The sequence below is a fragment of the Panthera onca genome (assembly GCF_046562875.1).
Source record: "Panthera onca isolate mPanOnc1 chromosome E1 unlocalized genomic scaffold, mPanOnc1 haplotype 2 h2.Chr16_ul_1, whole genome shotgun sequence".
NCBI lineage: Eukaryota > Metazoa > Chordata > Mammalia > Carnivora > Felidae > Panthera > Panthera onca.
Genome location: NW_027675808.1, coordinates 656,260 through 683,449, shown reverse-complemented (window position 1 = coordinate 683,449; position 27,190 = coordinate 656,260). Strand labels below are relative to the sequence as shown.

The following is a 27,190-nucleotide window of genomic DNA, read 5'->3' as shown; positions in this document are numbered from 1 at the left end:
TCATCCTCATTTCGGGGATGAGGAAGTTGAAACTCAGAGACATCGGGTGACTTGCCTAGGTTCACACTGTCAATAAGTGACAGAACCACTTAAGAAGCTTCGCGAGTAATACAATTCCGCATTCCCTGGCACTAGGTAGGACCTGAATGACAACCGGCCTTTTGGGCGTCGTCCCTTGGAGTCAGCTTCTCACTGGAATAGGACCTTTCGAGCAGGGAGCTCCTTTTCCCTATGCTTCGGGAGCTCCTGGCCATGCCACCTATGGGCATCCCCAGGCTTCCTGCTCACCGCCTGGTGCAAATATCACATCGTCACTGCTAGGCACCCACTCTGTGCCCAGCCTTATGCTAGGTGCTTTGCACATGCTCTTTCCTTTAATCCTCAAATTGCCTTATGAGGTAAATGCTGCTAAAAAGACTCGGAGACGTTCGTTACTTAAGTCCCTTCACCAGGAAGTGACAGCCAGAATTCAGACCTAGGTCTGCCTGATTCCGGGGCCCTTGCTTCTTGGGCTGTTCCTCACTGCCAGAAACTCCTCTTCAAGGCTGTTCTCAGAACTTGAATTAAAACATGGGCTCACCATTTCAGATTCTTTAGGCTTCGCCCCTCCCCCCGCCCAACCCCTGAGAGAGGATCTACGTGATGCCGTTAGATGTCTTGTATTGAGGAGCTTCGCATGGGGAGTCATGTTCTCATGGCTCATGGACCTATGTAGATGAATAAAGGAAAGGGGTTATTCTATCCCCAAGTACTTCAAACATACTGGAATAGGGTCTAGATCACTCTACTTATTTCTTCAACTGCTTTCCTCCAAGGAGCCAGTTTTCCCTCCATGCCTTGGGATTCCAGCATAGAGAGTTTGGAGTCTGTCCTATTTGAAATGTATTTTCACTGCCTGCTTTGGACATTTTTTCAGCCAAAGCTGTTAGGATTTCAGTACATTCAGGACAGTGGTGACAAGCTTCAGTCCTCAAGTCTTCTCTGTCTCCTCAGTTAATAGAAAGGAAACGTAGCCCATCTGTCTGGACCTCTGTAGAAGAATTTGGAGAAAAAAAAAATAACACGTAAGAAATGTTCCCTTATTTTGTGAGCTACCTTTAGTCTGTCCCGTTGCTCTGCAACGGAAAGCTTTTGTAAAAATACTTGAGTTTTCCTCTTCAAATAAAATAGAGTTTTTTAAAAAACAAAAAAATATCTAGAACAGTATTTCTTCAACTTTGATTATGAGACAGTCTTTGAGGATAACTGTTGTTATGTTTTACTCCCATAAAGATAAGCCCACGAATATCCAAAAGCCAATAGACTGAGTCAGCACACGTTTTATCTGTAAAATGAGGGAATTGAACGGAAATGGAGATGATGTCTAGTGCAGCGTCCACCGTTCGTTCGTATCGCAGTCTGTGGAAAGACAATTGCTGTCGGTCCAGCAGATGTAACCTGTCGGGTCAGTTCTCATTCTCCCCTTGGCTCAGGCACAATAGCTCCATGAAGAGAAGGCGGCACTAAAGACAGGAGGAGATAGGATAACTTGGAGTGGCCTGTATTTTGTTTTCACTACAGATAAACACAGGGCATTCATCTCAGCAGGAGGGCTGCCTGGGTAAGAGGAAGCACCGAGCCGATGGGTATAAGGCCATGGGTGAGCTACCAGGAAAGAGGGGGGGACAGTGGGGGTAGAGCACTGAGATAGTTGGGGGAAGGATAACAAACTACTAAATTGTTTTGGCTGCATAATTCTTCATAGTCTTTCTTAATAGGGAGCCAGGGGGGCGGGGCGGGGGGGGGGGAGAAGTGGGCAGGGGAAGACACACACGTGGAAGAGGTTACTTGCACAGAGCCCGCCAGTAAGCTTGTAGGTATTAATGCCATTTTTATTTTTTCAAAGCCAAAGGACATTCGGAGCCTCAAGGTTGAGGAACTGTGTTTAACCAGACATGTGACACTCACGTTCTTTCTCTTCATAACATCGTCTGACTGGATATTAACTAGTGTTACACAAACCCGACATGTTAATGGGCCTGAAAAAACGTAGAAGAAGGGGCTGGAATAGGAAGAATAGGGGAGTTTCCAAGGCAAGAACAAAAATGCATGGCTCCCAGCCGCACCGCTAACTCCCTCTGACCTCCGTTGTGGAAGAGTTTGAATCTTCGCTCCCCTTTTCTCCACCTACTAACATGTTTGATCTTCTGGCAACTGGTTCTCTATTTATCACAACATGGTTCTTTTTTTTTTTCTTCAAATTGAGATATAGTCCGCATAATAGAATATGCAACATTATAAAGTATATAGTCCAATGGTATACTTTGATAGACAATAATCACTGCTAATTCCAGAACATTGTCATCGCCCCCCTCGAAAGAAATACCATACCCATCAGCCTTTACTCCCCATTCCCCCCTCCTCCCAGGCCCCTGGCAACAACTAATTTACCTTCTGCCCCTATGGATTTGCCTATTCTGGACATTTCATAGAAATGTGTGTCTAGTTTCTTTCACATGGCTTGTTGGCTTCAAGATTTATCCGGTTGTAGCATGTTTCAGTACTTCATTCCTTTTTTTAATGTTTATTTATTTTTGAAAGAGAGTGCACACACAAGCGGGGAAGCGGCAGAGAGAGAGGGGGACAGAGGATCCAAAACCACAGAGCCTGATGTAGAGCTCGAACTCATGAACTGTGAGATGACGACCTGAGCCAAAGTCAGATGCTTAACCGACTGAGCCACCCAGGTGCTCCAGTCACATTTTGTTCATCCATTCGTGAGTTATTGGACATTTGGATTATTTTGACTTTTTGGCTATTGTGAATAATGCTGCTATGAGTATTCATGTACAAGTTTTTGTGTGGTCATATGTTTTTAATTCTCTTGGGTACATACCTAAGAGTGGAATTGCTGGGTCATGTAGTAACTCTATATTTAACCCTTTTGAGGAACTGCCGAACTGTTTTCCACAGTGACTACACCATTTTACATTCCCACCAATGTATGAAGATTCTGGTTTCCCCAAATCTTGCTACCACTTATCATTGTCTCTCTGTTCGATCATAGCCATCTTAGTGAGTGTAGAGTAGTATCTCATTGTAGCTTTGATTTATATTTCCCTAATGACCTAAGACATTGAGCATCTTTTCATGTGCTTATTGGCCATTCATGTATTTTCTTTGGCGAAATGTCTCTTCAAATCCTTTACCCATTTAAACATTTGATTATTTGTCTTTTCACTGAGTTTTAAGAGTTCTTTATATATTCTGGATGTTCTGGATACTAGACTTGTATCAGACATATGATAGTTTTGGGTTGTTTTTTTATTTTTAAATAAAGTCCAGTTTATCTATTTTTCCTTTGGTTTGTTGTGCTTTTTGTGTCATGTCTAAGAAACCGTCGCCTAAATCCAAGGTCATAAAGATTTCTCTCCTGAGAGTTTTATAGCTTGAGCTCTTCCTTCTAGGTCTTTGACTCATTTTGAGTTAATATTTATATATGGTGTGAAGTGTAGGAATCCAACTACATTATTTTGTATGGGGATATACGGTTGTCCCAGCATCATTTGAAAAGACTAGTCTTCCCACGTTGAATGGTGTTGGCACCCTTGTTGAAAATCAGTGGGCCATAAATGTGAGGATTTGTTCCTGGACTGTCAGTTCTGTTCCATCAACTTACATGTCTGTTCTTTTGCCAGTACCACACCGTGATTACTGTAGTTTTGAAGTAGGTTTTGAAACCAGGGCGTGTGAGTCTTCCCATTTTGTTGTTCTGTGTCAAAATCGTTTTGGAGCACCCGGGTAGCTCAGTTGGTTAAGTGGCCGGCTCTTGATTTCAGCTCAGGTCATGACCTCATGGTTTGTGAGATGGAACCCCGTGTTGCAATCTGCACTGACAGCATGGAGCCTGCTTGGGATGCTCCCTCTCCTTCTCCCTCTGCCCCTCCCCTGCTCACACTTTTCCCCACTCACACTCGCTCATGTTTGCTCTTCTGCACGGGTGTGTATGCTCGCTGTCTCTCAAAATGAATAGATAAACTTTTTTTTTTTTTTTAAAAAGATCATTTTGGCTATTCTCGGTCCCTTGAATTGACATACAGATTTTAGAATTAGCTTGCCAATTTTTGGAAAGAAGTCAGTTGGGGTTTGGATAGGGATTATACTGAAACCACAGTTCAATTTGGGGTATAGTGCCATTTTAACAATATTTTCTTCTGATCCGTGAACATGGCATATCTTTACACTTATTTCAATCTTCTTTAATTTCTTTCAACAACGTTTTGTGGTTTTTAGTGTGATTCTTGCACTTCTTTGGTTAAATGTTTTCCTAAGTATTTTGTTCTTTTGAGTACTGTTATACATGGAATTGTTTTTCTAATTTTATTTTTGGAATAGTCATTGCTGATGTATAGAAATAAAGCTAATTTTTACATATTGATCTTGTGTCCTGTAACCTTGCTGAACTCATTTATTAGTGCTAAGGTTTTTTTTCTACATTCCCAGGAATATGTCTTGTGGTCTTCTAGTTACCCAGGAAGATGTTGGAGCATTTCAAAGTCCCTATGGACATCTCATTTCTCAGCTTTTTCCTTTTAGGCTTTTTGTTTAGGCTATTTTTTGTCTTGTTATCAATTGCCTCACATAGCTGCCAGATTAAAACATTTATCTATAATTGTTTTCAAAAAATGCCCCTTGGGAAGAGGCTATTTTAGCACTGTGCAGTTCTCAGTGAGGTCAAGGGCAAGGCTTTCAAGTGAAGTTTTTTAGGGACCCCACTAGACAGGTAAAACAATGACAGTTTGTTCCTTGGGAATGAGGCTTTAAGGAACTTGAGCTCCATTCTGTTCCCCTGGGATGTGGGCAATTTTTAAGGCTACCATCACGATGGAGAGCAGAGGTTGAGGACAAGTTAAAACAACAGAGCTCACTGTTCTCATAGAAATTAGTAATTTTTTCTTTAATAAATGCTCTCCGGGTTGCTGCAAGCCCATTGGTTAAAATTTCCAAAGTTCTGAGAAAGTTGATTTTGACCATTTTTGCTAGTTTTTTGTTGTTGTTGTTGCTTTTACGGAAGGATGAATTTTCAGACGTCCTTCCTTTCTCATTTTCACTGATTCACCTGTAACAGGGCTTTAAAATGTCTAAAGTCTCAGGGCACCTGGGTGGCTCAGTTAACTGCCTGACTCTTGATTTCGGCTCAGGTCATGATCTTGCGGTCATGGGATCAAGCCCCATGTCAGGCTCTGCACTGGGCATGGAGCCTGCTTGGGATTCTCTCTCTTTCTCTCTCTCTCTCTCTTCCTCTGCCTCTCCTTCACTCATACTCTTGTACTCTCTCTCTCAAAAAATAGAATACAAAAATAAAAAATGAAATCTCTAAAGTCTCAATGATCACAGGCTAATTAAATACTTAATCATGGGAGATGATTAGAGGAAAGGAATAAAAATAGAAAATGTAATTCTTAGAGAAGCTCTCCCAGATGGAGAGATGAAGTTCAGCAAAGTGTTTCTATATTTAATGCTCTCAAAGTTAAGTTTAAGGTAACGGCTATTTTAAACCCCCTTTTTTTTTCATACAAGTTAAATACAGGCTTTGGAGTCAGAACTGAGTTCAGATTCCAGCTCTGCTTCTTGACTGGCTTGACAAACTGGGACAAATTATACAACCTCTCTGTACTTCAGTTTCCTCACTTGTAAAATGGGGTAATGATGTATCTATCACATAAGGTTATTGTGAGGTTTAAATGTGAAATGCTGATCACAGATGCCCTATGGCTCAATAGTATTGGTTGTGATGATTATCCTTATAATTTTGCAAAAGTACAGTGATGATTCTTGAGCAGAGTCAACCTAAAGGCAGATTTTCTTTTCTTTCTTCCTGTTTCCTTCACTTTATTTTTGCTGTAAAGAACTGAGAAGAAAATCTACTTGGCATTTTGGAATAAAAACTTGTGTCAAGCAGTGACAAAAAGTTATTTATTCAACAAGCCTTCACTAAGTAACTAGTAAATAACAAGCACTCTGTCAGGCACAGGGACAAAAATGACAATAGAGTATGGTCCCTGCCCTCAAGGAGCTGGCAGTCCAGGAGATGGATAAGGAAACGGGATCATATGCCACCTAACAAAGGCTGTCATAGGAGAATACACATGGTGGGGGTATAGCTTTCACCATTTCCTCTTAGATTAATCCCTTTGTCTTTGGCCCCCAAACTGAGGAATTGGTCCTATTTTTGTCTTTAACCGGGTGTTTTAAACTGTGGAATTTTTTACATTTCTAGAGATAAAGGAAAAGCACCTAGAATTACAGAGGACACTAGAAACAGTATTTCCTACAGAGCCTGGGCTTCCTACCAGCATAGTCACTTCTAGGATTTTCAGCCCAAAAAGTTCTTTGGCATATCTTTGCTTTGCTGTCCACGTAAAAAAAAAATTTTTTTTTTTCCTCTTTCTGTTCTCCACTTTATCGTCCAGAGAGCTGGGTAGTTCCCAAAGGAAGAGTGCTTTACAGAATCTAAGGGTGATTTATAGGCAAAGGCAGAAAATGATTAGTTTTCACCTTCCAGTTCCATACCCCCAAAATGAACATAAACTTTCATGGTAGTCATTACTGGAAATGCAGATAATTTTAATTCCATTGCATTTTTCAGAATTATCAGTCGTAACCCTCTGTCAACTGTTGAAGATTCCTATCTTTTTAAGTTGCCAGCATTAAAATATTTGTAAGTATTGCAACAATCTCATGGCTCATGAGATGATTTCTGATCTTTTTTGTTGTCATCAAAAGATTAAGTATTTTGCGTTTTGGTTAAAAAGTCGTAATTTAAATTTTAACTGGGTTATTGAAATAAGCATTATTAGCAAAGAAAAAACGTATATGGGCAAGATAGCCTGCAGAGGAAGGAGTAGTATTGAAGAACACATAACAGACATGGGACTTGTAGATGTAGGTAGAAATACCATTTATCTCAAAGTGGAAAGTGGAGTAAGGTGTATATTAAAAGAAAAAAAGACTAATCAAGAGAGGTGGATGCAATTGAGAATGAAAATGAGGATAAGAGTAAAAAGGATTGTACTGTTGAGCACCAAGGTGATTAATTTGATGATGCACATAAAATGTCTTCATTGGGAGCTTTCTGAAATTATTGTCCATAGCAAGAAAACTCTTGAGCTGACTTGACAAAGAAGCCAGAATTGAAGTAATCACATGTTGCTAAGTATCTTTTTAGGTACAGAATTTTTATCCTTGGGTTCAAATCACGCATGTTTGGGCTTTCTCCTTCAGAGACATGGGATCAACACAGGTGTCACTTACAACAGTTGAGAGCATCCTCATGATGACCGTTGAATTGGAAACACTGTAAGTTGATTTTTCTTATGTGTATTTTCACTTAGTTGTTTACTTAGATTTGTTTTATTGTTTTCTTAAGTCAGATTTATTGAGGTATAAAATTTACTCTTTTTAAGCATACAGTTTGATGAGTTTTGACAAACGTGTAGTTATGTAACCACCACCACATTTGAGACGTAGAACGTTTCTGTCACCCCAAAAGGCCCCTATGTGCCTTTGCAGCCAATCCCCTTTTCTCACCACCAGCCCTGGCAACCACCAACCTAATTTTTGTCCCTATAGTTTTGCCTTTTCTACAGTGTCTTATAAATGAAATCATACAAGGGGCACCTGGGTGGCTCAGGCAGTTAAGCGTCCGACTTCAGCTCAGGTCATGATCTCGCGGTCTGTGAGTTCAAGCCCTGCATCGGACTCTGTCCTGACAGCTCAGAGCCTGGAGCCTGCTTCAGATTCTGTGTCTCCCTGTCTCTCTACCCCTTCCCCATTTGCACTCCATCTCTCTCTCTCTCTCAAAAATAAATGAACATTAAAAAAAATAAATGAAATCATACAGTATGCAGTCTTCTGTGATTGGTTCCTTTCAGCATAATCCTTTTGAGATTCATCCATGTTTGTTTTTTTTTTAACTTTTTTAACGTTTATTTATTTTTGAGAAACAGAGAGCATAAGCAGGAGAGGGGCAGAGAGAGAGAGAGAGACACAGAACCCGAAGCAGGCTCCAGGCTCTGTCAGCACAGAGCCCAATACAGGGCATGAACCTGCGGAACATGAGATCATGGCCTGAGCCAAAGTCGGTCACTTATCTGACTGAGCCACCCAGGCACCCCAGAGACTCATCCATGTTTTTGCACATGTCAGTAGTTCATTTCCTTTTTATTGCCGAGTAGTATTGCAGTTATGAGGATATACCAGTTTGTTTATGCATTCATCAGTTAATGGGCATTTGAGTTGTTTCTAGCTTTTTGGCCTTTATGAATAAAGTTGCTTAAAACACTTACATGCAGGTCTTCGTGTGAGCATATGTTTTCATTGGGGGAGGGGGGCAGGTGGTAAAATACCTAATGGCAGGATTGCTACATCATATGCTGAGTGTATATTTAACTTTTTAAGAAACTGCTTACCTGTTTTCTAAAGTGGATGTACCATTTTGCATTCCAGCCAGCAGTATATGAGATCTTCTATCTATCCTTTCTTCTAATGTCTTTATCTATTTTTCATAAGGTGAATGTTGGCCTTAAAATTGAGTTGGGAAGTATTCCCCTCTCTTCAATTCTCTAGTACAGTTTGTGCAGAATTGGCATTATTTTTTCCTTAAATGTTTGCTAGAATTCACCAGTGAAGCCATGTGGGCTTGAAGCTTTCTTTGTGAGAAAGTGTTAAACTACAGATTTTATTTTTGTAATAGTGCTACTTAAATTACATACTTTATTTTTTTGAGTAGTTCATGTCTTTCAGGGAATCTATTTCATCTTGAAGTTATTGACATAAAGTATTTTATAATAATCCCTCATTATCCTTTTAGTATCTGTAGAATTGTAGTGATGTCATTCCTCTCATTTTTGATATTGATAATTTGTGTCTTCTCTTGTCTTTTCTTGATAAATCTGGCCAGAAGTTTATCAGTTTTACTTATCTTCTCTAAAAAGTGCCTTTTCATTACACTGACTTCTCTATTTTTGTTTTCCTTTTCAAAAATTTCTGCTTTGATCTTTATCATTCCATTTTCTCTCCTTACTCAGTGATGAATTTCCTTTTCTTTTTCTAGTTTCTTAAAAGTGGACACTGGGGAAGATGAATACTATATGAGCAACATCCCACATGTTGACATGTTGTGTTTTCAGTTTCAGTTGGTACAAAATAGTTTCTAATATCCATTTTGACTTATTTGACCAATAGGGTTACTTAGGAGTGTGTTGGTTAGTTTCTAAATATTTGGAGATTTTACAGATCTGTTAATTTGTTATTTAATTCCATTGTGGTCACAGAACAATATGTTGGATGACTGAAATCCTTTTAAATTTATTGAGGCTTGTTTTATAGCCAATGAATTCTGGTAATAGATGAGAATATGGCCTATTTTGATAAATATTATGTGTCCACTTGAAAGAAAATATGTAGTCTGCTGATTTGGTGTGGAGTATTCTATAAATGTCAACTAGGTCAAGTAGGTTGGTAGTATTTTTCAAGTCTGATGTATCATTTCTCATTTTCTATATATTTTTTCTGTCAATTATTGAGAGAGGGATATTGAAATCTCCAACTATAAGTGAGTGCTTATGTGTCTCTCTTTCCTATTCTCCTTAATATATTTGGAAGTTCTATTATCAGATACATAAATTCTTAAGTTATGTCTTTTCTAATAGTTGACATTTCTATCACAATGGAATAACCTCATTTATCCCTGGTAATATCTTTGCTTTGAAATTGACTTTGTCCTATAGTAAATATAGCCACTCAAGGTTTCGTTTGATTAGTGTTAGCAAAGCATAATTTCTTCCATATTTTTAACCTACTTATATCTTTGTATTGAAGATGAATCTTATAGACAGCATATAGTTGGCTTTTGCTTTTTTATCCAGTATGACAACTCTATCTTTTAATTAGGTGATTATACCATTTATATTTAATGTAATTATTTATATGCTTACATTTAAAGCTACTGTCTACTCTTTTCTATGTATCCCATCTGTTCTTTGTTTCTTTTCTTTTTCTTTTTCTTCTTCTTCCTGCTCTTGGGTTGATTTAGTACGTTTTATTATTTTTTGGTGGGGGGATAAATAGTTACAACTCAGGTTTTGTTATTTTAGTAGCTGTTTAATGGTTTGTAGTGTTCATGTTTAACTTATCACAGTCTATCTTCAAATGATATTATATGATTTCATGAATAGTATAAGAACCTTACAATAAATAGTGTACTTCCATTGTTCCCCTCCTGACCTTTGTGCTATTGTTTTCATACATTTTACTTTTAGCACACCATATTATTTTTTTTGTTTAAATAGTCAGTTATCTTTTTTTATTTTTGTATTTTTGAGAGAGACAGAGTGCAAGTGGGGGAGGGGCAGAGAGAGAGGGAGACACAGAATCTGAAGCAGGCTCCAGGCTCTGAGCTGTAGACACAGAGCCTGATGTGGGGCCTGAAATCACAGACTATGAGATCATGACCTGAGCTGAAGTCAGATGCTTAACTGACTGAGCCACCTGGGTGCCCCTCAATTATCTCTTTTATTGAAGTATATATAGATCATGTAATATTAAATTAGTTTCAGGTGTACAACACAGTGATCTTTTATATACATTATGAAATGCTCACAACACAGTGATCAATTATATACATTATGAAATGCTCACCACAATAAGTATATTACAGTATTATTGACTATATTCCCTATGCTGTACTTTTCATCTGGTGACTTATTTATTTTATAACTGCAAGTTGGTACCTCTTAACCCTTTTCACTCATTTTGTCCATATCCCCAGTTTGTTCTCCGTATTTACAAGTGTTTTCTCTTTTTTGTTGTTGTTTATTCATTCATTTGGTTTTTTGTTTATTTTTTGTTTATTTTTTACCTTGTTTTATTTTTTATTTTTTAAAATTTGCATCCAAATTAGTTAGCATATAGTGCAACAATGATTTCAGGAGTAGAGTCCTTAGTGCCCCTTACCCATTTAGCCCATCCCCCCTCCCACAACCCCTCCAGTAACCCTCAGTTTGTTTTCCATATTTATGAGTCTCTTCTGTTTTGTCCCCCTCCCTGTTCTTATATTATTTTTGTTTCCCTTCCCTATGTTCATCTGTTTTGTCTCTTAAAGTCCTCATATGAGTGAAGTGATAGGATTTTTGTCTTTCACTGACTAATTTCACTTAGCGTAATACCCTCCAGTTCCATCCATGTAGTTGCAAACGGCAAGATTTCATTCTTTTTGATTGCCAAGTAATACTCCATTGTATATATATACACCGCATCTTTCATCCATTCATCCATCAATGGACATTTGGGCTCTTTCCATACTTTGGCTATTGTTGATAGTGCTGCTATAAACATTGGGTGCACATGCCCCTTCAAATCAGCATTTTTGTACCCTTTGGTTAAATGCCTAGTAGTACAATTGCTGGGTTGTAGGGTAGTTCTATTCTTAACTTTTTAAAAACCTCCATACTGTTTTCCAGAGTGGCTACAGCAGTTTGCATTCCCACCAGCAGTGCAGAAGTGTTCCCCTTTCTCCACATCTGTTGTTTCCTGAGTTATTAATTTTAGCCATTCTGACACATGTGAGGTGGTATCTCATTGTGATTTTGATTTGTATTTCCTTGATGATGAGTGATATTGAGCATCTTTTCATGTGTCTGTTAGCCTTCCGGATGTCTTCTTTGAAAAACTGTCTATTCATGTCTTCTGCCCTTTTCTTAACTGGATTATGTATTTGATTTTTTGGGTGTTGAGTCCTTTATATATTTTGGATACTAGCCCTTTATCAGATTATGTCATTTGCAAATATGTTCTCCCATTTCATCAGTTGCCTTTTAATTTTGTTGATTGTTTCCTTTGCTGTACAGCTTTTTATCTTTTTTTCATGGATGTTTGTTTTTGAGAGAGAGAGCACAAGAGTGGGGTAGGGGCAGAGAGTGAGGGAGACAGAGGATCTGAGCAGGCTCCGCACTGTCAACAGAGAGTCGATGCGGAACTCGAACTCACAAACCGTGAGATTATGACCTGAGCTGAAGTCAGAAGCTTAACCGACTGAGACACCCAGGTGCCCCAGAAGGTTTTTATCTTGATGAGGTCCCAATAATTCATTTAAAAAAATGTTTGTTTGTTTGTTTGTTTGTTTACGTTTATTTTTGAGAGAGAGAGACAGAGTGCAAGCAGGGGAGGGGCAGAGAGAGAGAGGGAGACACAGCATCTGAAACAGGCTCCAGGCTCCAAGCTGTCAGCACAGAGCCTGACACGGGGCTCAGACTCACGAACTGTAAGATCATGATCTGAGCCAAGTCAGATACTTAACCAACTGAGCCACCCAGGTGCCCCTATTAATTAATTAATTAATTAAGAACATGGACACACACATACATGTATGCATGGGGGGGAGCAGAGAGAGAGGGAGAGAGAGAATCTCAAGTGGAGAGAGAATCCTGATGCGGGGTTCAATCCACGACCCTGAGATCACGACCTGAGCCAACACCAAGAGTCAGGCATTCAACCCGCTAAGCCACCCAGGCACTCCTCAGTAGTTCATTTGTACTTTTGTTTCCCTTGCCTCTGGAGACGTGTCTCTAGTAAGAAGTTGCTTTAGCTGAGATCAAAGAGGTTTCTGCCTGTGTTCTCCTCTAGGATTTTGATGGTTTCCTGTCTCACATTTAGGTCTTTCATCCATTTTGAATTTATTTTTGTGTATGGTGTAAAAAAGTGGTTTAGTTTCATTCTTCTGCATGTTACGGTCCAGTTTTCCCAACACCATTTATTGCGAAGACTATCTTTTTTCCATTGGATATTCTGCTTTATCGAAGATTAGTTGACCATATATTTGTGGCTCCATTTCTCGGTTCTCTATTCTATTCTATTGATCTATGTGTCTGTTTTTGTGCAGTACCACACTGTCTTGATGATTCCAGCTTTGTAATACAGTTTGAAGTCCAGAATCATGATGCCTCCAGCTTTGTTTGTTTGTTTTTTCCCAACATTATAATTCGGGGTCTTTTCTTGTTCCATACAACTTTTAGAATTGTTTGTTCTCGCTCTGTGAAAAATACTGGTGTTTGATAGGGATTGAATTGAATGTGTAGTTTGCTTTGAGTAGTATAGACATTTTAACAATATTTGTTCTTCCAATCCTTGAGCATGGGATGTTTTTCCATTTCTTTCGTCTTCTTCAATTTATTTTCATAAGCGTTCTATTGTTTTCAGCATACAGATCTTTTACCTCTTTGATTAGGTTTATTCCTAGGTATCTTATGGTTTTTGGTGTTTGTTTTTTTTTTTAAATCTTAGAGACAGAGTGTACAAGTTGGGAAAAGGGGCAGAGGAGAGAGAGAGAGAGAGAGAGAGAGAGAATATCTTAAGAGAATCTTAAGCTAATCCATGCTGAGCGTGGAGCCTGACACAGGGCTCGATCTCACGACCCTGAGATCCTGAGCCGAAATCAAGAGTAGGATGCTTCATTGACTTAGCCCATCCAGGCACCCCTTGTTTGTTTGTTTTTTTCTGAGATTCTACATATAAGTGAAATCATATAGTGAAATGATATACATACATATAGTGAAGTGAAATCATAACCTATATAGTTACCAGTTCTAATGTTCTTCATTCCTTTGTGTGGATCCACATTTCCGTCTGCTATCCTTTTCCTTCTGCTTAAAAATACTTTCTTTAGGGGCACCTGGGTGGCTCAGTCAGTTAAGCATCCAACTCTTGATTTTGGCTCAGGTCATAATCTCACAGTTTGTGAGCTCAAGTCCCGCGTTGGGCTTTGCTTGGGATTCTCTGTCTCCTCAGTGCTCTTTCCCCCTTGTACACGCATACTGCACGTGCCCTCTCTCTCTGTCTCTCAAATAAACATTTAAAAAAATACTTCCTTTGGCATTTCTACAGTGTAAGCCTGCTAATGATGAATTCTTCCAGCTCTTGTATGTCTCAGATAGTCTATCTTGCTTTTATTTTTGAAAGATTTGGGTATAGAATTCTAGCTTGATGGCTATTTGGTCCCCCTCTCCTTTTCACTGCCTGAAAGATGTTGCCCCACCGAGTTCTGGCTTACATTATTTCCAACAAGAAATATGTTGTCATTGTTATATCTTTGTTGCTCTGTGTGTCATGTGTGGTTTTGTTCCTTTGGCTGCTTTTAAGATTTGCTCTTTATCACTGGCTTTGACCAGTTTGATTATCATGTGCCGTGGTGTAGTTTTATCCGTGTTTAATGGATTAAACTAAACATGTAGTTTAATCCATGTTGTGCTCAGATTTCATTGACCTTGCTGGATTTGTGAGTTTATAGGGTTTACTTATTTGGAAATGTGGGGGCTATTAGTTTTTCAAATTTTTTTTATATCTCCTCTCCTTCGTGGACTCTAAGTATACATATATTAGGCCACTTGAAGTTGTTGCACAATTCATTGAGTTAAGGAGAGGCATGGGGTTTTTTCCATATATGAAATACTGTTATAATAACTTTTTTAAATGTCCTTGTCTGCTAATTGTAGCATTTGTGTAGATTATGGATTAGTTTTTGATTGATTGCTTTTTAAAAAAAAAAATTAACATTTATTTATTTTTAAGACACAGAGAGTGATCAGGGAAGGGGTAGAGAGAGAGGAAGTTAAATCTGAAGCAGGTTCCAGGCTCCGAGCTCTCAGCACAGAGCCTGATGTGGGGCTCAAACCCATGAACCACGAGATTATGACCTGAGCCAAAGTTGATTGCTTTTTATCCTCAGTATGGGCCATATTTCAGATTTATTCAAACTCTTAGAAGTCTACCCTCTTTCTGTGTGCTCTCAACCCGAAGTGAGACTTTTGGCTTGGAAGGAGTTACCTGTGTATTAAACTACTGATCAGTGTCACCCAGTTCTAATCTCTATCTCATTCTAAGGGTACCATACCCCATGTCATCCTTACCTTTCCGTTGGGCACCTCTGTCCTTCTATCTGTGTATTTATAATATTCAAGAGCAGCAGTTGGCCAACTGGTCCCTACCCAACCATCCAGGCCGTGTGCCTCAAGAATTCCTTTTTGCAAAGCCCTGTGATGACTTTGGCCTGCCTCTTCTACCTACTCAAGTAACTCCTTTACCACTAATTTAATTGTCTGTGTTTCCATTTATAGGATTTTACCTAGCCGTATGGCCTGCTGTCTCTGCCAATTTAAAAATACTATTGAGGTTGTCTGTAAGACCGTCAAGCTACATTGTGACAGTGCATGTCTGACAAATGGCACACGTTGTGGTAAGTCCTAATTGCCTGATGATAAATTTGTAAATTTTTATTTTATTTGTGGTTTAACTTTTATTTTTAATCAACAATGATAATTTTTTTAATGTTTATTCATTTTTGAGAGAGAGAGCATTCACGTGCGTGAGCTGGGAGGGGGCAGAGAGTGAGTGAGGGGGACAGAGAATCCGAAGCAGGCTCTACACTGACAGCAGCAAGCCCCATGCGGGGCTGAACTGTGATATCATGACCTGAGCCAAAGTCGGATGCTTAACTGACTGGGCCACCCAGGCACCCTAACAATGGTAAATTTTTAAACTAATGATGTCATTGCATTATTTTTACTCATTCAGAGTTCAGATCCCTAAATTTCTAAGAACTATTCCTTTGTTAAAAGTCAGATTCTCAGTTACATTATTAAGTCAACTACCCACCCCCAAATGAAAACCTGTTCACATAGTGCATCACAGCTTATAAGCTGATTTTACGTGCGTTAGGTCTCAGGTGCCCTTTGTCTTATAGGACAGGTGGAGATACCTTTTTGTTTATTTTGTTGTTTTTATAAGTGTGTAAGAGTACAAGTGATGCTGATTTCTGAAAAAGTTTTATTTGGAGCCTCTGTGTTTCTGTGCCCTAACCAGAAGCTGCTACCCAACCGTTCTAACGGATGAGAGGGCTCTTCTATCCTTGGGCTGTCCAACTCTTGTTCTGAATCTTAAGCTTTTCTATCCAAAACACGGGTGCTTTTAGGTATTTTTCTGTTCTTAGGTTTTATTGGCACTAACTTGGTGACTTCCAAAATGTGCTTTTGCACCTGGATAGCTTGAATATGGGTCCCTGTCAATGGTCTAGGGCACAGCATAAATTACACTTTGCTACTTCTATAAGTGGTGTTGCTTATTTTCCAAAACAATGTTTTACCAATTATCTTACTCCCGTCTCCCTTAGAGGTGGGCAGAATAGGCATTTTTTTTTTTTATCTCCTTTGACAGGCGAGGAAAAATGAGATCAGAGGTGCCTTAGCCTAGCACTCGAGTCTCCTCTCCCGTTTTGGGCGCTCCGCCAGCCCACTGCTCCTCCTCTCTCGTGACCTTTATCACCTCCTCCTCCGACTCTCACCAGCACCACTAAAAATACTTTTAATTCTTCTGGAAAAACCCAGCTGCACAGTGCTGTTCAGTGGACACAAGCTGTACGCTTGACCTTCATGTAGTTGGAAGCTCTGGATGGTTCTCTCAGTAAAGCTAGAAATCTGGAAATGAAAGGAAATGAAAGCAAAGTAGGCATTTGACCAAAGTTTCTTTATGCCTTCTGCATTTTAAAACCTCAAGTATCATTCCGTTGATTTTTTTTGAACGCCCCACAGTGGCATCTCTCTCATACCTGGAAAATCTCTTAACCTATACCCCACATCTCTGCCCAAATTTAAGCAAAGAACCAGGGTGGACTTAGCGGGTCTTGTGTTTAGTTTTTTCTGTCTAGAGCTTATGTTACGGGAGGTGCGATATATGGGAGCAGGGACCAAGCAAAAGAATTGGTGGGTGGGCGGAGAGGGCGTGTCCAGATGAGGACCTGCTGGTGACGGGTGTTGTCCCGGGCATATGTGATGGTAGCAAGAACTCAAGCCCACTGAAGACGTAGAAGGAGGAAGACTCGCGCTCCCTCTGCCCCCGAAGCAGGACAGGGTGGGGTATGTGAATGCCAGGAGTCGCACTAGAGCTGCACACAGTTTAGCCGAGTATCTTCCGGCCTTGGCTTTTCTTGAGGCCTGGGCAATCGGCCCTTAGGGACCAATGGAATAACTCTAAATATACTTATTCACACTGTGGAATGTTCTGAGGAAATAGCTACTTTTTCAAAACACATCTTTTTGTCCTTTTGTTGTTGCCAATCGTGGGTCCAAGTTTGAGTTCGTCTCCTCTCTAAATGGCGCTCAAGTATTTGCTGATTCTTAATTTGCTTGACTGGGACGTATGACTGTGCATTGACAAAGAGCTGTGCTGTCAGTCTTTCATTATCAAAACTCATCTCTTCTTCTTCTTCGACAGATCAGGAAGTATACCTAAGGAAGGCAGAAGGATCATTCATGAAGGTATTGACAGCTCGAAAGAAGAGCGCCAGCACGGAGCTGACTATTGAGCCAGAGAAGGCGTCCTCAGACATAGATCGTGTCAGTTTGTCAGCCTTTATGAACGAGCAGCTAGACTTCAATGACGAAAGTGATGTCATTAGTGCACTGAATTACATATTGCCTTATTTCTCGGAGGGCAATCTAGAAGACGTAGAATCGACGCTGTTACCGTTCATTAAACTTCTGTTTTCAAATGTGCAAGAGGGAGACAAGCCCGTGGGTCACTCGATGAACGACACAGGGGACCCTTCTCTTAAACCTGGATCCAACAATTCAACTTACAAGAATAAACTGAGAAAACTCTACTTTCTGGAAAATTTGGTAGATGCAGAAATTCAGGAAAAAATTGATGACGTGAAAAAGAAAGAAAAAATGGCCATGCTTATACATTCCAGCCTTTTAGGTCCCAAGTTTAAACGTCAAATCTTTCCAAAGAAATTGGAAACTGCCCAACCGCAGGAGAAGAGCCTAGACGAGGTTGAGAGTGTGGGGAAAAAGTTCCTGAGAGTGAAAAAGGTTATCAAGGGCCCAAAGGGCATACCGAAAAGGCACTTAAAAGAACTGAGACGTCAGAACATCCAGAGGAAACAGAGCGCCCAGCCATCTGTGGAGAACATGGCCAAGGAAAGAAGGCTCAGGAGACCATCCCCAGGGGAGCTTCCCGTGGCGCACAGGCCCAGCAAATTAGTGGGAAGCTCCTTCAATACAGAGCCTTCGTTCATAGATGAGCACAAGGCAGCGGTCTCTTCTCTCATGAAGCAATACTTTTTGGACAGACCTTCTGCCACCCCCGCTCCCAAGGAAAGAAGGCTCAGGAGACCATCCCCAGGGGAGCTTCCCGTGGCGCACAGGCCCAGCAAATTAGTGGGAAGCTCCTTCAATACAGAGCCTTCGTTCATAGATGAGCACAAGGCAGCGGTCTCTTCTCTCATGAAGCAATACTTTTTGGACAGGCCTTCTGCCACCCCCGCTCCCAAGGAAAGAAGGCTCAGGAGACCATCCCCAGGGGAGCTTCCCGTGGCGCACAGGCCCAGCAAATTAGTGGGAAGCTCCTTCAATACAGAGCCTTCGTTCGTAGATGAGCACAAGGCAGCGGTCTCTTCTTTCCTGAGGCAATACTCTTTGGGCAGGCCTTCTGCCACCCCCGCTCCAAAATCCCCACCTGACGTGAAAAAAGAATCAAAAGACTTAACGTACACCATTTTTGTTTTAGAAGATGCAAATGCTAGAGTTAGAAATATGAAGGCTTTCAGACCAGCCTCACTCCCCAGAAAGACACACCGCTTTCATAAAAGTCGCTCCCGTGTGGTCCACAGAACACCCAAGGCCAAACTGAATCGAAAGTCCAGAAAGGAAAGTTCACTCAGTAATAGACAGCTGCTTGCAAAGAGGCCTCCATCCTCTGCAGTCAGGAGCCTCATAAATTCCCCTTCACGAGAGGATTTTTCATCTCCGGGAGAACTGAGTCCTCAGAAAAATCCTTTTCCAGAATTATTTGCTCCTTCAGGAACTTACAGAGAAAACACTACTGTAGAGAACACTACTGCTCAAAATGTTTCTGAAGAAAATATTTCTACAGGAAACACTACTATGCCAGAACAAACCCTCCCTGAATTCACAGACCGTAAGAATCTTTCCACTGCTAATTCTACTGTTACTGCAGACAACTCTATGCCGACCGTTAAACAAACCAATGATACACAACGGGAATACCACAATGCGGGCACTGGCTTGCCCCCAAAAGCCACAGGCTTCACTGTGTCAAAGCTCTCGTCCTCAGGTGATCTGTTTGAAATTCAGTTAAACCAGCAGCTACAGTCCCTCATCCCCAGCAATGATGTGAGAAGGCTCATTTCTCATGTTATCCGGACTTTGAAAATGGACTGCTCTGAGACCCAGGTGCAGCTGGCCTGTGCCAAGCTCATCTCCAGAACAGGCCTCCTGATGAAGCTTCTCAGCGAGCAGCAAGAAGTAAAGGTGTCCAAGGCAGAGTGGGATACGGACCAATGGAAAAATGAGAATTATATCAATGAGAGCACAGAAGTCCAGAGTGAACAGAGAGAGCAGGAGTCAAGGGAGGTGAGGATAAATCCCCAAATGTGGGGTCTCGACATTTAGGTGGTTTAGGACATGGACCCAAGCACAAGGACCGGGGGCTCCTAGTCCGGGTCTTGTCTTGGCCACATAATTTTGGCTAAGGCAGTGATCTGCCACTTTGCTCATTTAGGAAACAGTGCCGCTGTTCCCAGAGGAGACAAAAAGAGGACCTAACATACAAGATACATCAAGTCTTGAAGAAAATGCTAATGATTAAGATTACATATCACATTAGATTTGGTATATTCCTTAAGAACCTATAAGCGATTCATCGGAAAGAATGGGGTTTTAGAGTCGTTAAAGAATAGTTAACTTTCATCCTATCTCTGTTTTCTAAAAAAATTGTTCTTTCCCTTTTTTTTAGCTCACAAAAGAAGTTCCAGGCTATGGCTATAACAACAAACTCATCTTGGCAATATCTGTGACTGTAGTAGTGATGATTTTGATCATAGTGTTCTGTCTCATTGAGGTAAGGACAACAATTAATTCAGATTCCCAGACTATATTCCTTCTTTACAGTAGATTCAGAACCCACAAACTGAAAATCAAAGCCACTTTCCCACCTATCACGACGTGATATCCCTCTTCAGTCTGGAGGACTGAGATATGCTTTGTCCTTTTATTGCAAAGTATATTCCAGGGATTTTAAAAGGAACCCCACTGCCGGGAGACATCTGTGGATTGTAACCAAGATAACAAGCCATTAGCTTGTTCTGAGACATTAGGTCTAAGAAGGCCACAGTTGACATGATAGTAAAATTTCTTCAACTCAAAAAAATGATGTCGATTCGATGCACTCACCAGTCATCCTCCTACTACCACTGATTTCTTTCCTCGTTGGCTAAAATGATGAGAGAGAAATAGTCTTCACCTTCATGGAGCTATCAGTCATCTTGGAAGAAAGGGCATGGCTTAGAGATAAAAGTGTCATCTTGTTGATTAATTAGATGTGCCTACAGCTCTCTCCTCCACTTCGCAAGGCATTGTGTAAACAGGTTCAGTTAAAACCCTGCAGCTAAAATCCTGCATCAGGCTACTCAGAGCGTGTCATAATTACAGTTGCCTATTCCTGGAGCTTGCCTGTTTACCTTTTATTCAATCATGTATGAATTGAATATATATTCAATATATTTATTCAAATATACATATGCTTATTATATATCTATATCTATATCTATCTATCTATATATATCTATATCTATATCTATATCTATATTGCCATCTGTCATGGCAACCCTCCATTTCAGCCAAAGCAGCCCCTCACCATCCCCTAGTCAGACCATGCCCATTCCTACTTTTGTTGGTGACTTTGCCCACTTGAAATTCCTTTATTTCACTCTGCTGGTGGAAGTCCCGTGAGCCTTCAAAAGCCAACTCGAGTTCATCTTTCTTCACAAAGCCTTCCCCGAATACTGTAATACTCCTGGACCTAGTCCTTCTGTGAGATGGTCACCATTTCTTAGGGTCTGCAGTGACGCATTCCCCTCCCCTGATAACAAAAATATGCTAAACAGTTTGTTAAAAGGCAGCTCCTCAAGAGAGAAATATCAGGGTCATGGATCAGAGCAGAGATATGTAAGGCTTCCTGGTCTATCAGACTTGAGTAAAACCTGACTGGATGTATTAACTGCTAAGGAGAAACATGTCTGTCTTCTGGAGGGTTGGTCAGTAGTAAAAGCATAGAAATGGTGAGGAAGAGACCAACATGGGCAGTGCCCACCTAGCCTTGCCTAAGAGTAGAGATGGCACCTCAGGCAGCAGATGAGAGTCAGGCCCACCAGCCGGGCTGTGCCCGCGGGGCAGATGGATGGATCTAGCTACCTCCGTCCTTTCCATGAAACACTGGATTCAGCTAATTACTTTTCTTCCACTTCTCTTCTCACCAAATAGCCTTCTGATTATACTTCAGTGTGCCACAGAGGCCTGTCTCCACAGGAGACAGGAGTCCCAATCATGTGGACACAGATGCCCTATCTGTGGAATGGGTGGAATGGATGTTTTCCTTATTGTCAAGTCATGACCTGACATTCTGATTTTGATCAATCCTGTGACATTGGTGAGGTGATATTGCCTCCATGCAGAAAGAAGTGCGTTCTCTCTTGATGAGATCAGAGTCTGATTTCTCAGCCTAAGAGCCTAGGAACTAGCGTGGGGTCAACTTACCATGACCTCTGGGAAGAGAAATCATTGGCCATTGTCCAGTCAGTACTCTGCATCTTGAGGTGGCCTGCAGCCTTTTGCTTTTGGGAAGTTCTATAAACTCCTATTGCTGTTTTAAATTCCTATGTGGTTTAACCTTGTGTTTATATTTTTTTATGTGGTTTCATTATTTCCTCTCCCTACTTAGATGATACACTTTTTGAGGTCAGAGACCATGCAGTTTTTTTCCTGTAGTGGACAATAATGATGTTCAAAGGAAGAGATGAGGCATTGTGTCAATTTCACAATGAGGAATAATGCAACGTAATATTTATGTGAAGTAGCCTACAGAGTCCAGCAATAGACAGATCCGTGGGTGACGAGGACTTTTAAAATGTTACCTTTTAGAGGCGCCTGGGTGGCTCAGTTGGTTAAGCGTCCTACTTTGGCTCAGGTCATAATTTCATGGTTCAGGAGTTCGAGCCCTGTGTTGGGCTCTGTGCTGACAGCTCAGAACCTGGAGCCTGCTCTGGATTCTGTGTGTGTGTCTCTCTCTCTTTGCCCCTCTCTCACTCTTACTCTCTCTCTCTGTCGCTCTCAAAAATAAATAAATAAACATTGAAATGTTACCTTTTAGTATTCAAATCAGTGGAAGAAAATAAATAAATGGTAATAGAACAACTGCTTAATTATTTGGGAGGAAAATAACAACAGATCCCTATTTCTCACCTTAAAAAAACATATTTCAGTACATGTAAAAAAAGAGAAACAAGAACCCATCAAAGTGCTAGAAGAAAACAGAATCAATACTTTTATAATCTTGTGGTGAGAAAAAGCTTTGTGACCTGATACCACATGCAGAAACATTTGATAGATTTGATCGTCTTGTCTGATTTCTGCTTGGAATAAACCAGACATCTGATTTAATCCCCACAGTCCTGTGAGGATGATATCACCATCCTTCTTTCCTACATAGAAGGGGATCAGCTTAAGGCCCCTGTGGCAAAACCCAAAGCAGAACCCAGCTGTGCCTGCAGTCAGCCTGTGCTCCTATCCCACTGTTCCGTCTCCTTCACGATAAAAACACTGACAAATATTTGAAACATTGAAATTCAGTGAAAGCCCTTGAAAGGATTAATATATTTCATATGAAGAGAGTTTTATAAATCAACAGGAAGAGGACAAACAATCCAGGGGATCAAGGGGGCAAGGACTACGATGAACAGGGGGTGTGGACAGTCCGTCACCATATCTGCCTCATGGCTTATGGGACATGGGCGTCGTTAACAAGGCCTTTTCGCCTCATGGTATAAAAATAGTCTCTGATATTTTCTTCTGTACTCTTATAATATTTGTTGTGATTTATTTATTTTTAATCTGTATGGAATCTGTCTGGTGTTTTGGTACGGTCGAGGTAGGGGATCTAACTTTTTTCCCTTGCATAAAGATCCAGTTACTTTAAAATCTTTTATTGAATGGTTCATTCTTTCTTCATGGATCCAAAATACTAGTGTTATCTGGACTCTATTCTATCAACCTGGTTTTCTTTTCCTGTATCAGTATCACGCTACATACTTAACTGCAGTTGCTCTGTAAGAACATATTTTAACGTCTGCTCTGTGATCTTCTTCTTCATCCATTTTGTAGCTATGCTTGCACATTTTCTCTACCAAATGTCAGCTGGCCAGTTTTTGTTTGAAAAACTGTCTTGGGATTTGAATGGGATTGCCCCGAATTTGTAGGTTAATTTGAAGGGAACTGACATCTTTACACTATTCTCGGAAAATAGTGTCTCACATCACGTATTCGTTTCTTCTTAATGTCCTTCAGAAGAGCTTTAGTGTTTTCATCTCATAGGTCTTACCCATTCTTTGCTAAGTTTATTCCTAGGTACTTTATGCCTTTTTATTGATAATTGTAAATGGGATAATTCTTCCATCTTTTGATTAATTATTTATGGAACATAGGAAAGTCATTGAGGTTTACATGTTGATCTCTTGATTTTATATATATCTAGCCATCTTGCTGAATTCTCATGTTTCTTCCAACAAAATTTTAGTTGATTCTCTTGGGCCTTTTAGTTTGTCTGTAATTTCATATGCAAATACGTCTTAGTTCTTCCTTTCCACGACTCCATTTTTTCCCAGTGCATCAGTTAGGACCTCCTCAACACCAATGAATAGCAGCAGTGATAACAGACATCCTACTCTTGTCCTTGATTTTAAAACAGTGCTGCTGTTTAGGTTTCTGGTAGACACTTTTCTTTTCCTCCTCCCAAGAATTTTTATTAGGAATTACCTGTTGAATGTTATCTGAGGCAGTCAGTAAAATGTATTACCAGCTGCACGCGAGTTAGGTGTTATTGAAGAGTCAAAGGACTATTCAACAAATTCCTGTCCTAGGAAAAGTTATCATCTCACTGGGTAGATAAGACCTAAAACGCAAAGGAATGAATAAAGTTGTGGAGGGAGTGGTTATTGTGATGGGTAACTGTGATCATGTTTTCTTCCAAAACAGATTTATTCTCATAGAACAGCAGCCAAGGAAGGTAAAGAAGGAAGCTCAAGGTAAATATTAGTCTGGCAATCGTTAAAGTAGAATTTTAGAACTAGATTTTCAAACTCATCTATTTCAATCCCCTTGTTTTACAGCCAGGAAATCACCAAAGGCAGAAAGAATACATATTTGGCCTAATGCTTTGCCTGGATCCAGCAAAGTTAGCTGCCCAGCCAAACCCGAGTTAGAATGGGACTGGCACAGAGCACCTGCTCACTAGACCTTTAAAGAAAGATCGTGGGGGGACGGGGGTAGAAATGTTCAGACCCGTTCCCGCTGGCGGTGGGCATCAGGCCTGGCCACAGACCTTCTCAGAGACTCTGGAGAAGGGATAGGGAGGGCCAAAAGTCGTGGGGTGAAGGGGCTAGTCTTCAAGCATGATGGAAGGTAGAATACATGAGTCCCTCCCGTAAAGTAGGGGGAAAACTTCCTTCTTCCTCCTTCTGGTTTTCGAGGCCCCGCTCTCCATTCCCTTTATCCAGACCCAATAGAATTTGAACTGGGAGAGACCTTAGATAATCATTTATCTCTTCCTTTTATAATAATGAGATGGAGAAGGAGAAAAGGAAGATATCTTGCCGGACGGTTGTATCACTAGTACCACTAGAACCAGAAAGAAGATGGTTCCTTTCCAGTTGGGCACGTCTCTGACTACACTGTTCTTGGGCTGTGAACTGCATTTTATGTCACAACTCAGTGCACACATACCGTATAGACATAAGTACCTTCTAAAACAAACTTACCATACACTCTGATTCTTTCTGTTCTGTTTTTTTTAAGTTTATTATTTATTTGGGGGGGAGGGTGGAGCAGAGAGAGAGAGAGAGAGAGAGAGAGAGAGAATCCCAAGCAGGTTCTACACTATCAGCACAGAGCCAGACACAGGGCTCGATGTCACAATCTGTGAGATCATCACTTGAGGCAAAATCGAGACTTGGGCTGCTCACCTGACTGAGCCACCCAGGTACCCCCTATTCCGTTTGTATTCAAAAAGAGTATTTTGTGTTTTAGCGCTAGCCGTGTGTTTTCAGGTGATTTCACGACTCACTCACTCATCTGCCTGCAGTGTGAAAGTCAGTGAGCTAGATAACTGCTGGTTGGACTCAGGCATTCACTCAGTGCGATTCATCTTGTAAGGTAAAGCAGCTAGGAAAATAGAAACACCTCCCCACCCGCCAGCAAATGATGCCTGTGAGGCTAAGCCTGGCGGGGACTGATGTAAAATGCTTCTGGAGAGAGTTAGGTGCTTCTGCCGTGTGGTCACCCAGTTTGTTGACTGCACAAGGGCACTTGGCCAAGGGCCAGAAGGTGAGCAGGGTGAAAATCCTGCCTATACTTCATGTCAAGTTACATACAAAGGTCTCCCAGGGACACTGTGGGGCCATTATGGACAGACACAGGAAAATTCTGAAAGCCCAGCATGTATGGAATTATTTCTGAGATCCCAGGTCTGTGTTGATTTTGCTTGCTAATAAGACTGGAGAAATACATTGTGAGAGGCATGGAAAATGGTACGAATCACTAATTGTCTGTGTGTGTGTGTTTCCTTCCAGGGGCTTCTTTGGATCTCTGCTGCGTAAGAGATGCTCAGAGGAAAGTGACAATCAGGTAAATCTGAGGAGGATAAAGTACCGTGGCTGGAGAAGGCAGGGGAAACAGACCTAACGTTGTCCTTTCTGTTTTCTAGGAGGGCTTTTTCTGGAGAAGGCGGCCACTTTGGCTTAGGGACATGTACAGACCCCTCAATGCCACACGCAAGAAAAACATGGCACAGAAGCTACACGACAAGGATTCTTCTGATGAAGATGAGATTTTCAACATGGAACTAGGGTACGTGATTGGGGAAGATTTTCTCTAAAACGAGGAAATTATGAAGAGTTGAATTGTTCCTTTCGAGAGTCAAAGCCTTGGCATTCTTCTCCTTTTCCCAGGGAGGCTGGCAAAGCCACAGCAGAGAAGACTCGGACCACAGATTCCACTACTGAAGAGCTGGGTGACGAGAGTGAGACAGCATGTGAGATTGTCACAGAGTGAACGCCGTCCTGCCTCAGGCCACCTACAAAGTTTACTTTCCGATACTGGCTTCTCAGCATTGCTTGTAAAATACTTGTTTTTCTCATATTAAAATGTATAAATCCATAACCAATTCTAGCCACGTGGTAAGGAATTAAAACGTAAACGGTTAAATATTTATCTACAGACAACAGGGGCCACAGGCGAGAGAAGCAGGACTGAAGCCAGAGTCCCTCGTGGTAGCCAGTATTTCCACAAGACACAGTATGGGCAAAGTAGGGTGAACAGGGCGTCTTTCCGTCATTTCCCTGATACGGTCAGTCTCTGGAAACTGGAAAACATATCTTCAAGGGGCTTAGACTATTAAGTTAATTAACAGCCTATTCTGGTGCTCTCTCCCCTGGCTCACCAAATACCAGTTATTCACAACGCGCTTGACCCCCTGCCCATAGAGGATCATCTCTCTCTGGCCCCTCTGTGAGGTCTTTGGGGTTGCCAGAATATTTGGATCGCTGAGCCGACCTCCACTGTAGGGCTGAGGCCTGTCTTTCTTCCCAAGAGCTCAAACTCAGACACAAAATGTGTAGTTGGAAGTAGGGTGTTCCTCAACCTTACAAGCTAGTAGATAATTCCCATTGGGTTTTTTTGTTTGTTTTCTTTAAAAAAAAAAAAAAAAAAGTCCCCACCCTCAGAGAGCTAGCAGGGAGATGCTGGAGGGTTAGAGTAAAGAATGTGTGAGAGCAGTAATTACCCAGGACTGCCCTGCTCAGGCCTTTATTTCAGAACACTTATTGGTGGGGGCACTTACTGTTCACCTGTACCCCACTAGCCTCTGCTGACCCCACTGAGGGTCGGATGCGTGCGGCTGGGCTCTCTCCAGTTCAGCCCAGCACCACACCTACCACTGCTTTCCTACCCAGCTCAGATCAGGGCTGCACGATTCCAAGAGATAATGCAGCACAACGTGCAGAAGACGCAAACATCCCTCCACTTCTGCAGAG

The 27,190-nt window shown here is 41.1% G+C and overlaps 1 protein-coding gene and 2 long non-coding RNA genes across 3 annotated transcripts in view; 1 reads left to right on the top strand and 2 right to left on the bottom strand.

Annotated features, from left to right (window-relative positions):
• Window positions 1-26,318, top strand: part of LOC145715099 (leucine-rich repeat-containing protein 37A2-like) — a 44,136-nt gene extending 17,818 nt beyond the window's left edge. The window contains exons 6-14 of the mRNA XM_081794680.1: window positions 6,629-6,700; window positions 7,264-7,338; window positions 15,150-15,268; window positions 17,302-19,463; window positions 19,846-19,950; window positions 24,138-24,187; window positions 25,730-25,784; window positions 25,864-26,006; window positions 26,108-26,318. Coding sequence (XP_081650806.1) covers window positions 6,629-6,700; window positions 7,264-7,338; window positions 15,150-15,268; window positions 17,302-19,463; window positions 19,846-19,950; window positions 24,138-24,187; window positions 25,730-25,784; window positions 25,864-26,006; window positions 26,108-26,210 — 2,884 coding nt within the window. The 3' untranslated portion in view covers window positions 26,211-26,318. The remainder of the gene's footprint in view (window positions 1-6,628; window positions 6,701-7,263; window positions 7,339-15,149; window positions 15,269-17,301; window positions 19,464-19,845; window positions 19,951-24,137; window positions 24,188-25,729; window positions 25,785-25,863; window positions 26,007-26,107) is intronic.
• Window positions 1,305-13,703, bottom strand: LOC145715107 (uncharacterized). Its single transcript, XR_014137119.1, has 2 exons — window positions 13,618-13,703; window positions 1,305-1,502 (listed from the first exon to the last, which is right to left on the bottom strand). It is a non-coding gene; the product is annotated as an uncharacterized LOC145715107 (long non-coding RNA).
• LOC145715110 (uncharacterized) lies at window positions 15,842-17,307 on the bottom strand. The gene is made up of 2 exons (XR_014137123.1): window positions 16,826-17,307; window positions 15,842-16,505 (listed from the first exon to the last, which is right to left on the bottom strand). It is a non-coding gene; the product is annotated as an uncharacterized LOC145715110 (long non-coding RNA).
• Window positions 26,319-27,190: the final 872 nt, after the last annotated feature.